Source organism: Chrysemys picta, chromosome 8 (genome assembly GCF_011386835.1).
Source record: "Chrysemys picta bellii isolate R12L10 chromosome 8, ASM1138683v2, whole genome shotgun sequence".
Taxonomy (NCBI): domain Eukaryota; kingdom Metazoa; phylum Chordata; order Testudines; family Emydidae; genus Chrysemys; species Chrysemys picta.
Window position 1 is genome coordinate 37,981,778 of NC_088798.1, and position 12,374 is coordinate 37,994,151.

A 12,374-nucleotide genomic window follows, 5' to 3' on the forward strand; every position below is an offset into this window, starting at 1 on the left:
ATTCACAACATGCCCTCAACTGAGAGGGGTCCAGGAACTCAACTCCTTCTTCCTTGGGCAGGCGTTCTGCTTTCTCTCTGGAGCTGGCCTGCAGCTCCCTATTGAGGTTTGTTCCAGGCAGCATGGGACTTCTGCTGTCCCCCAGCAGGAACTACTTGTGCAGGTCTACTCCCTTGCATTCACCACCCCGACTGACCTGTGCTGCACCCTTTTAAGCTCCACTTACCGCATGGAAATTTATTCCAACGTGCCTCTTGGTACTGGAACACTTCACTGTAATTTGCATTTTATCCATTAGCTGTTGAGTGGGAATTTTTGTTGAAGGATGAAGTTACATAGAAAATTAGAAGTTGAATTATATTATTTGCTACTAGAGAGACAAGGTGGATGATGTAATATCTTTTACTGGACCAATTTCTGTTGGTGGAAGAAACTTGAGCTTCACAGAGCTCCTCTTTAGAGAAGGTAAACAATGTCACAGCGAAATACAAGGTGGAACAGACTGTTAAGCATAAGATGAAGTGGGCAGTTAACACCTCTGCAGTCTTAGAACAAAGGAGAGTTAGGTTACAAATTGTTGTAATGAGCTATAAAATCAGTGTCTCTGCCAGTAACCAAACTATAACATAAGAACATAAAATCCTGGGCTCAATGAAATCAGTGGCAAAACTTCCATTGACCTCAATGGGGCCAGGATTTCACCCATTTTTTGTTATACATTTTGTATTTCCCTGTAGTTAGAAAAGTCATCTTGCTGTCTGACCCAGGTATGAGCCATTATCTCCTTGAAATGCCAAAACTGACATTACTATTGTAGATCAGAGTTCCTCCTCAGGGATGAATGTTGACCATCTTGGAACCTTCACTTCAGACCATTCATTAAAATTAGCCTCCTTAAAGCTTCCAAGTTCCCATGTGACAAACTTATGGCCATTCACTATATTAATGCAATAGAAGGACATGGAGTGCTCCATTTTTAATGCCATCCACTTAAACTGAATTTTTACTGAAAAATGATACTTTCTGTGGTGATTGTTCAAAATTGGGCATCTGAGTGCAGTGTGGAGCATTTAAAAAGTGATGTTTATTGCTCCCCAGTATTTACCTTTTTACTATTTTCAGTTTACATTTAAGTCACATAATCATCAAGTCCTGCAGTATTCACCATTTCCCTAATCCATCCTTCCCCTAAATAAATATCAATAGGGTTCTTTTCCTTAATAAAATCATAGTGAACCAATCCCTTTTACTAAGAAATAATTTATTTTTGGTTTACTTTGAAGACTGGATCATTGTCCTCACAGAACTATGGCAGTAGACACATAAATAACTCTTCATTTTGCTTGTTAAGGTCTCCTTTTACTCCTTATCACAAACCTTAGATTTTAGGGACTCTTTATACTACCAAAGCTTTCTATTTGTGTGACCTTAATTTTCAAGCTGCAGGCCCCAAGATCTAGTCCATTGTATTTAAGCAATCCATTTTATGAGGAAATAACTGATTTCAGGTGTCTTTACAGGGTTCACAAAGTAATTCAGGCAGCAGTAACCGTGATTGTGATCAGGTGAGTACTTTTTTCTCCAGTGTGTCTAAGTTTTTGTCCCAACTTGCCTCTTAGTACATGAGCACTAATTTACTTGTCATTCTATATATGCTCTCCTAATTTTCACCTTTCATTCAGCTGTGAAAACTACTAGCCAGGGTCACTTCTGTTTCTAGACACTACCACTTTTTTCCTCCGGCACTAGCACAGTGCTGCAGTGTTTTCATTGAAAACACCAAAGGGAATGTCTCTAAATCCCAAATAAAAACTCATGAAAATATTTGAATTAATATTGGAATTTCTATATGTGACAACACTTGTATTATGCGATCTTTAACATTTATTTAATCATGGTCAAATGAAACCCTCATTAAAAAGCTTTCAGTGAAGCTACACCACTTTATGCCAGTAAAGAATTTTGGCTCAAAATGCACCAGTGTCCATTTTACTGTCATTTTCAATGATACCTCCCTGCAACTCTAGGAAGCCTTTCATTAGCCTAAGATGAGTGAATAACAGGAGACAAAATTGTGCCTGGTCCTCCCTGTTTTGCACATTGTTCAAAGAATGTACAATGCTAACAGATCAGAATGGTAAGATTTCAGATTCATTTGGAATCTATTTTACAGCAATATAAACGACTAGCCAAGATACAAGGCAGTAAAGAACCAGGCCCACGGTACGCAATCTCCTATGCTTTCATTGCACAAGAGGAGGCAAATTTCTGTAACTGTATTCTATTTAAATAAGTTCTTTAACACATAAATAATTTGTGTCTTTCCAGGTTGACTCCTTGTCATAAGGTGCTGGCCCCTTCATGGGAAGCCTGGCCCCAGAATCCTCTCAAAGAGTTAATTTCAATGGGAAGGAGCCTACCTAGGCATATAATTGAATAAGAAGAAGCTAAGTTGGATAAAAGGCTATCCGGGCCAAGCTGTAGGGAGATGCTCACAGAGAGAGACTACCCTATGGAACAGGAACTCTCTGAGACTGTAGGCTCTAAGCAGTAGGGCTGTGTAGCCCTACAGCCAAGGAGTTAGACTTTATTTCAAGTTTATTTTAATTTAGTAAAATAAAATCCCAGCAAGGGAATTTTGCCTTACACTCTTTGAACTTGTGGAGTTCTTACCATGACCTGGGGAAAGGGAAACTGAGGCACAGATTGTCTGCAGCACCATACGAGGTCAGGAGTGGGTGCTATGGGGCAGGCCACCCTGTGTCACTTCTCTATGTATGAAGTTAGTGGTCAAGTAAGCTCTTTCTTTCTCCATAGTATTGAAGTTCTTGTGCTGAGGTGATTCCTACTAACTGAATGCTTCAGCATCAAAGATCTGGGCCAATAGTGTGGTGTATGGGTTTTTTACTGTTCATTTGATCATTTATATAAAGACTGAAGCTATTTGACCTGTATTGACCCCCTTCAACCAGCTTTTAATGTTGCTGCACAGTTGTTCAAAATATATAATACTTCAATTTTTAGTAATCATATAGTACTCAAACCCATGTACTCTGACTGAATACTTCCTCTGAGAAATCACCCTCCATATGCACACAGCACATGGACACCTCGAGCTCTTGTGTCACCCAGAGTTAGCATTAATTTAAATCTACATATATGCCATTTAAAAAAAAAATAGTTCTCCTCTGGCTGCATTTACCCCATTAGGGCTCTGCTCCTGGGCTTTCACCTAGTGGAAGCCAGGGTAAATCTAGGCAGAATCTGTCCCAGGGAATTTTACCTTTGTGTAGGTGAATGGACCATCTTGTGTCTTCTACAAGGCAATAACTGTCTTCTGTTTTCTTTCACAGAGTTCATCCAATTGTGCAGGCAACAAGGTTATCGTTGCCCGGGTAAGCACACTTTCTTCATCATATTTAGAGTATTTGCTCTAGTATGCCTCTAAGAAAATGAACACTTGGTTTATATATTTGAAGAGTAATTTTACTGTAAAGAGAGTTAGTTTTAGGAGAAGACCTGATCTTGTAAGGTCTTGCTGTGGGGTTCAGGACACCCTCAGTTTCCATTCATCTTGCAGAATTGGGACATACTGAAATTAGTGGACATTAAACTGGAATAGAATTATTTCATCCAAGCAGTGCTCAGGAACGCTGTACAGTTGTTGCGATCAACAAACATGGGGGGTGTGGACCTGGGAATTATGTACAAATAAGCATTTATATTATACTTATGTATTATACCATTTAATTTATAGGCCCAAAGGTCTCTGGATATCAGAACAAATAAAAATATAGCCCAAAATGAGGCATTGTGCCTGAGTGTACATGTCAACATTTTCTTGGGTTACTAGCTCATTTCATTGTCTTTTCACAGGATACATCTCGTGCTCTAAGCAGAAGCAGTTACAATGGACAGGTAAAGCAACTCCTGTCGTTTTTTTTTCCATAATTTTGTCTGAGTAAAGCTGTTGTAATGCTAGCAGTTTTAAGGGTAGACATACGCTAAGGCCATGTTTACACTACCACATATGCTGGCAAAACTTATGTTGTTCAGAGTTGTGAATATTCCACCCCCTAGCTGTCACCTAAATTAGTGGCTAAAGACAGGGGTACAAGGTCACTGGACCATATTCACCTGTTTCCATAAGATGTCTCCTGGCAAGTAGTAGTTTTTCAGGATAAAAGACCCAAGGTGATATATGCCAAGAGAGTAGTATTCAGAGTCTCTTTTATGTGATGAACCCTCAGAACAGAATAAATATTGTTAGTGACCTGAAGAGCTCAGAGGCAGATCCATCCAGTGGAGACAGAGCACTTCCTGCTACAAGTGCATTCTAGATAGAATGTTATGTGTGTATATGCATGGAGAACCCAATATGCACTATTGGCAAACAAGAGTGCAAATCTGGCCTCTAAGCCTGTATAGTACTACATTTTTGGGGAAAACGTCCAGTAAAATTATGGTGATATAATTGTTCTCACAGGGAAATTACTCATTTTTGTTTTCTTTTACAGAATGAATCCTCTAGCACAAACAGCAGTAGTGCCAATGTCCAGGTAATAACACATTCTCTACTGAATTTAAAATCTCCTCCCAAAATGCTTCCTCGTAAATGAACGTTCAAGTTTCAGAAATTACCTCCACTTGTGGTGTACAGTGAACATGGTTACATAGGGATTGAAGTTATTTGATGATGAACTGATTTGGAATGTCACCTTCTGATCAGAACTAAACTCCTACATGAATTATCTCATCTTCCTTAGAATCTCCATCCTTCATACTTCCACAGCTGATAAAAGCCTGTCTAATCATTATATTTACTCCATCGCAGGACATGAGCTGTCTTTCATTTTGGCTACTTTCAACAGAAAAAAAACCATTCATTTTTCCTCCTGTTGTGATGTAAATGGATCAACATCCACTGAATTTAAATTTTCAAAGAACCTTCATGTAAAGACTGCATAGTGTAAATTGCTGGAGTGAAGTAATACGAAAGACTCTGCATTTTCTGCTTACCCTACACTTCACTAAGCAGTTAAGCACAGACTGGGGTCTTCTCTCTCTCTTTTTTTTTTTTTTTTTTTACCCTGAATGAAGTATGGCACTTAATCAAGTCTCTTCACAAGAAATTGACTCATTTCTGGTTTCTTTAAAGGGTGGAGCATTTATCTCATTGAACAACACTTCCAGTGGCCAGGTAAGACTACTTTAGGTTTCTCACTCTACTTTAGTGTGTTGTTCTAAGATAGGGTTGTGGAATGAAGGGAAACACAATAGTATTTTCACTCTCCTGTTTTTTGTTTTCATTCCATTAAGCAGGAAAGTACAAATAAAGTAAATATTTGTTCCTCAAACTGAACTATAGTTAAAGACACTTACACTAAAATAACTGGTTTGTACCTTTTTACAGGGATTACCTTCAGGAGGAAAGCAGTCTGGTGGAGACGTAAGTCCTGTTTTCCCCATAGTATTTACCACTTTCTTCCAGTAAAGTGAAAACATAGATATCGTTTGGATTAGGTCTGTCAGTTCTGATGTGAGAAATATGTTCAAGAATTACTTTACTCTGGATAAAAAATACATTAGAATACTGGATGTTCCTACTCTGCAATGGAGTAGTAGCACAAATGCTGCACATCACAATGGGGAGCCATTACAGTTTTAATCTATTCTGCCACTCAATAAATCAACACATGTGTAGCATAATGTAGTTTTCGCTCTCTCTCAAACTAGTCATGCATAATCACCAGAGGGTCTCATTTATGATGCAGGCACACTCCAGGTCTGCATGCTGTCTGTAGGCACCATCTTTTCATGTAACTAATAGAGTTGTGGTTAGAACTTTATATTCCTGGTATCAGTCTAAGTGCCTTAAGTACAGAGGCTGCAGCAAACTCATGAGACGATACTCTGAGGCATGGTTGTTGTTTGAATGGCACCTATTTAGTTGTGACATGGGATATTTCATTGAAGACTTCCTTCAATTTCAAACCATAATGACACAATAGTAATCCCATATAAGGAATCACATCTGACAGAAAATTTAGAGTCATTCAACAACTTCCTTTTTCATTAACCAGAATGAAATAGCTTGGTCTCCTTGCAAAAAAATAAATAGTGGCTGCTATTTTAAAAATAGTTGGGTTTTTAATCTTACTGTAGCAGACTTTTGTGCTGTATTAAGACCACATAGCTCACAGTAGTTGGCTCATGTAATGGTGGAATTCAAACCAGTGCAGAGGGCCAGCACAAATAAATTTTAGGTTGCTTTTCCTCACAGACCTATAATCACAGAAGGTTTTTTTTTGTTAATACATTATACTTTTTGTCTGCTAGACTGAAGATCCCTCAGTTACGAAATTTCTGTTCTTCGTGTAGGTACTTACAGATTGTGATCAAGTCATTGATAAACTAAATAGATATTGAGCTCCTCGAGTCTTTCACTGTAAGGCATATTTTCTAATCTTTTAACCAGTCTCATGCCTTTTCTCTGAACCCTCTCAAAGTTTTTCAACATCCTTCTTGAATTATGGACACCAGACCTGTGTGTAATGTAAGGTAGCTGAATGAAAGGAAACAAAATAAATGTTCTTTCATTCCATTTAGCAAGGATTTTTAGATAAAGTAGGTGAGCCTGATTCACTGCTCCATTTTGTCACATTTTATGTCCATGCAACTTTGTCTTTGAGATTATAGCAGTTTCAATCCACTTTCTCAGAGTAGAGAGTCAAACCCTCATACCAGAAATTAAAAACCATTTTACATGTGGGGAAAAATAACTGTTTCCATTTTTTTTTTAACAGGGCTCACATTCCTCAGACGGTGGCCAAATAGTAAGCACTCTTCCCTTATAGCTTTTACTGTTTTCTTCCAATATGCAGCTTACATTGAAAATATGAATATAACTTTGATTAGGTCTGTTTCTGATATGAGGGCTCTATCAGAATTCCTTTAGTCCATACAAATATCTGAGAATATTGGACATTATAGTGAAGTATAATAGTCTCATCAAATTTGAATAGAAGTATACAAAATACTGAATTTCCACTGTATTGCTTCGATTCAGCCTGCTACTTAGAAACTGAATGCGTGGTTATTATTTAGATTAGGTCTAATAATTGGAATATTTCATTATTCAGAATCCTCTGCCTTTAAAGGACCACCAGTATTTCCTTTTCAGTACCAGGTAACTGAATAGGGCACCCCATTGAAACCCAGCATAAATGAGCACAACTCTACAGCAATCTCTGGCAGGCACCTCCTTAAACCAAGTCTGAATTTGATGCACAGATTCTGAGTTCTGCAGACAAGCCAAAAAGGCTAACTGTCTCACACATTCCTCCCATACAGTATTTTTTGTTTACCCCACCACATAAATAACTTTATGTAACATACTAGCTAGCCATTACTTCTACCCAAACCACACAGTAAACATTTATTAATGAGAACAGATAAGTAGTACAGTTCTCTGGAATTTACCATACTTTGAGAATCACAATGAATAAAATTATTCTTTGCTTCAGATTTATCAAATTGTTCCTCACTGCCTGGCTGTTTCTGAGAATGAATAACATGTCTTTCTGTTCTTTGTAGAGCTCTGCTGGGAAACAGTCCAGCCCTAGCCTTTTGCTGCTATTCAGTGTTTTGAGTGCCTTTGCCACCTCTTCAGTTGTGCCCAAGTGGTTTATATGAACATCTGAATACGTGACTGGAGACCACAAAGTGTATTCTGTAATAACAGATTAATTTTTTGTACAAAATTCTAATCAAAGTTGAATATATAATTTGTCGGTTTGTTGTAATGTCATTATGTATGGCTAATATGCCACGCTTTTGATTAGTTCTACCTTTTTTAGTTTACAGTATATGCTGGTTTATTTTTCAGTATTTTAGGCATCATTTGAAAAGGAGATATTGTGCCCTAACTATATGAATTTTTATTTCTAACTGACATGATGAATACCTGATTTGAATCTGATCTAGTTGTGAATCCAACCACTCAGAAGATATCTGGAACCACATGACTATTAACCCAGGGAAAAATTAACAGCAGATTGTCATGTGTGCAAGCTGAAGGCTCTCACTTGTCATTACGTAAAATAAAGCCAATCCTGTAATTTTTTTATAAAAAAGCCTCAATGGAACAGAAAAGCAGTGTTGGAATATTACTCTTAATCTATTATAGTAATGAAATTAGAGTGAAGTGTAAATCTTGCAATGCAGAAATTTCTTATTGCAGTGAAACTTTTGGATATTCCACCTCTTCCATAAAACGCCATTGAAGGCAGACATTCTGATACTTAGAATAGATCACCATGTGTCTCGACCAGCGGTTTTCAACCTTTTTTCACCTTTGGAAATCTTAGACATAGTCTGTGGACCACAGGTTGAAAACCACAGATCTAGGTACACTCCACCTAGAGCTTTAGTAGGGAGTGTAGCCCAGAAGAGGCTCTGGAGGGCTAATAACCTTGGAACTGATGAAAACCACCCACTCTGGGAATGTTTGAGAATTACTCCGGCTACTGAAACTGCTAGTATCTCTGTATCAGCTCTCTTTCAGCAAGTATTTTGCCTAAACTACAAGACCTGATTTATTGTCAAATTTAATTTCAAGAATGATATTGAGATCCATAAAATAGTATCGCTGTGCAGCAGACATAGTCCCAGAGAAACATCATCTTTGACTGGCAAGGATTTCAAGGAAACAAAATTTCACATATAGCATCTTTTAGCAGTGTTTTCCCTTGGAGATCTATTCAGAAGTGTTGCCTTTGAAAGGCTGGATATGTAATCTGGGAAGATGCAGATTACCCCCAGAAAATGCAAATGCTAGTAGTTTTAAAATTTAACCTGTTCATACTCCCTTTCAAGCAATAAATTCCTAGCAGCAGGTAAATGGTGTTTAATAAATTACATCTTTATCGTATAGTATTGTCTCTAACAGATGTGTACAACTGTCATTGTTCTACTAGCATGGTATGTTTTAAGATAGGTCAAATGTTAACCAAGTGCACCTAAAACACTTTAAAAAAAATCACACAACTTCTATAGGTATTGGATTGTAGTCCTAAAGCACTTAAAACTACATTCACACTGTAAACCTCCTGGGGTAGGTACATGGATGAAATCCTGTCCCCATTGAAATTGATGGGAATTTTGACATTGACTTCAATAGGGCCAGGATTTCACTCATTGCTGTTTTTTTCCCTATGTTCTATACAGAGCACACTGCCAGCACTCCATAAATTCTTAATATTCTCAAACCAAATCCTGAAGTCATTACTTATTCAAAATGAGTTTTGCTTGAATAAGAACTCCCAGATTTGACCCATCATGCGTATCTTTAAAACAGATTAATATAAAGAATAAAATAGCGATCTAAAATACAATATGCTGTGTAGTGTTCATTTGCATAACTTTATTGAAGCAGGGCAATATCTATCATTGGGTCCATACAATGTCTTGCCATTCATCACTTTTCTGAGGTATAAAAAAATTAGTTTTTAAACTGTTTTTGGTATAATACTGGTGTGCAGTTTTATGTGAGTTTCATAACACACCATAACTAAGTGTGGGGGAGTGAAAATGCAAGGATTATAGGTGTAAATAATGTGGACCCGAGAATTATGAGTTTGGGTGAAGTGATGTTTGAGAGAAAAATACCACCATTTTCCCTTATTACAAGTTGTGTTTTTTTGTTTTTGTTTTTTTTTAAGTATTCACTGTATGTCTTTGTCTCTAAATCAATAGGAGGAACAAAGGTAACATGGGATAGTTGGAATGAATCTTTTCAGTGAATTAATAAGAGAAAAAGAGGCTTTATATGTAATATTGTTTTTTTCCTTATTCTAATAAAACTTGTTCAACTATTAGAAATTTTCTGTCATTATTTTCCATTGGCACAAGACACCCACCAATAGATTTGATCTGAGCAGTTTCTATAGTGAGCTGGGAGTTTTGGGCTGCCACTTCTAGATCGGAAAGAAATTGAGTCAAAACTATTCTTTGGGTAAGATGAGCATCAAGAATGCAACTCTAACAACCTGAGTACATGTGTCATGAAGAAAGCTGTGGAAATCATGGGACTTCACCTTTGCTCCAAGCACTTGCCAGGATTATTGTTTTCTATAGCACTTTTCAGAAGCATTAAAGTGCTTTACAGAAGCACATACTGTAGACATGATCATGTCATTAAATCCTCTTGTGAATAGAGTAGCCATAACCCCATACAGCAAAATTGCACAACACTTTTAGATTGGGAAGTAAAGACTATTGGATTCAATTTAAGTGAGGGGAAGTAGGTGGGCAAAAAGTAATTACCCAAACTGGAACTTGGCCATGACACCAGGGCTTATCTTTATTCTTGCAAAAACAAAACAAAAAAAGCTATGTGCTGTTTAACAAGTGGTCACATCCTTTGGTTTTGTGTCATCTGAAAAATGGCATTTTCTGTCGCTTAACACCATAGTAGGACATTTGCTCAGTACTACCTACCTGTTTGCCAATAGTGCATATTACAGAAAGTTTGCAAACCTTCCCCACTGTCTGACACTGAGAGCTTCAGTGTTGACTGGCTGTTTGCTGCTTCTTTCTAGTGTCATCTAGTGTATGCTGTTAGAGAGATGGATTCTTAAAATGTCAGTATCAGCTGGCCCACAGTAGGAATGCCAACAGTGTTAATGTTGGTAGAACTGAATCAGTACTAGCAACAGTGAGAAATCTTTCTAAAATCTCCTTTTAAAGTGCACACAACTAGAAGAAAAGTGTTAGCTTGAAATCTTAGGAAATCAGTCAGACTTTGATTGCATGAAGTTTAACCGATGGCTTATGGCTGATGTTTTAGGTGTTCTTCTTTCAGCCACTGTTTTATGATTTCTTCCCATTAAATCTACAGTTTGTTTCCTCCTCCCCCCCCCCCACCACCCACAAAAAAACAAAAACAAATAAAGGCTGGAACCAGGTTTGCCAAACTTGGCATGTTTGTGAGGCCAGACTGGTTTTTCCTGTTCAGCGTGGAATTTCAGTTCAGTAGCTCAGGTTTCAGAGTAGCAGCCATGTTAGTCGGTATCTGCAAAAAGAACGAGGAGTACTTGTGGCACCTTAGAGACTAACAAATTTATTAGAGCATAAACTTTCGTGGGCTACAGCCCACTTCATCGGATGCATATAGAATGGAACATATATTGAGGAGATAGAGAGAGAGATATACACACACACATACAGAAAGCATGAACAGGTGTGAGTTGTCTTACCAACTCTGAGAGGCCAATTAAGTAAGTGGGGGGGGGGGGGGGAGAAAACTTTTGAAGTGATAATCAAGATAGCCCAGTACAGACAGTTTGATAAGAAGTGTGAGAATACTTACAAGGGGAGATAGATTCAATGTTTGTAATGGCTCAGCCATTCCCAGTCCTTATTCAATCCTAAATTGATTGTATCTAATTTGCAAATCAATTCCAGCTCAGCAGTCTCTCGTTGGAGTTTGTTTTTGAAGTTTTTCTGTTGGAAGATAGCCACCCGCAGGTCTGTCATTGAATGGCCAGAGAGGTTGAAGTGTTCTCCCACTGGTTTTTGAGTATTATGATTCCTGATGTCAGATTTGTGTCCATTAATTCTTTTGCGTAGAGACTGTCCGGTTTGGCCAATGTACATGGCAGAGGGGCATTGCTGGCACATGATGGCACATATCACATTGGTAGATGTGAATGAGCCCCTGATGGTATGGCTGATGTGATTAGGTCTTATAATGATGTAACTTGAATAGCTATAGGACAAGGATAGGTTCCTGGGTCAGTGGTTTTGTTCAGTGATGTGTGGTTGCTGGTGAGTATTTGCTTTAGGTTGTGGGGGTTGTCTGTAAGCAAGGACAGGTCTGTCTCCCAAGATCTGTGAGAGTGAGGGATCATCTTTCAGGATAGGTTGTAGATCTTTGATGATGCGCTGGAGAGGTTTTAGTTGGGGGCTGAAGGTGACAGCTAGTGGTGTTCTGTTATTTTCTTTGTTGGGCCTGTCTTGTAGGAGGTGACTTCTGGGTACTCGTCTGGCTCTGTCAATCTGTTTTTTCACTTCAGCAGGTGGGTATTGTAGTTTTAAGAATGCTTGATAGAGATCTTGTAGGTGCTTGTCTCTGTCTGAGGGATTTCTTTAAAAAAAAAAAACAAAAAAAAAACCATTTCACTCTTAGTCTTAGTTACACATTTACGAAGTCTGGGATTCTCTTCCTATGCAAAAGAGCCTGTTGCTAACTGTGCCTTCAATGCTAAACCTTATTTCCTTGAATTATGATGTTGAGCATGCATAAGCACCATGTATGTCACACTTTACACATGGGCAAGTGAATCATTTGAGATTATTCTGTTAAATGCTTG

At 38.1% G+C, this 12,374-nt stretch overlaps 1 protein-coding gene across 6 annotated transcripts in view; it reads left to right on the forward strand.

Annotated features, from left to right (window-relative positions):
• LOC101936372 (uncharacterized) overlaps positions 1-9,882 on the forward strand; it is a 79,195-nt gene extending 69,313 nt beyond the window's left edge. For all 6 annotated transcript variants that reach the window (XM_065555616.1, XM_065555618.1, XM_065555617.1 and 3 more), the window contains 8 exons: positions 1,521-1,565; positions 3,354-3,395; positions 3,877-3,918; positions 4,518-4,559; positions 5,159-5,200; positions 5,414-5,449; positions 6,807-6,836; positions 7,597-9,882. In XM_065555616.1, coding sequence (XP_065411688.1) covers positions 1,521-1,565; positions 3,354-3,395; positions 3,877-3,918; positions 4,518-4,559; positions 5,159-5,200; positions 5,414-5,449; positions 6,807-6,836; positions 7,597-7,695 — 378 coding nt within the window. In that variant the 3' untranslated portion in view covers positions 7,696-9,882. The remainder of the gene's footprint in view (positions 1-1,520; positions 1,566-3,353; positions 3,396-3,876; positions 3,919-4,517; positions 4,560-5,158; positions 5,201-5,413; positions 5,450-6,806; positions 6,837-7,596) is intronic.
• Positions 9,883-12,374: the final 2,492 nt, after the last annotated feature.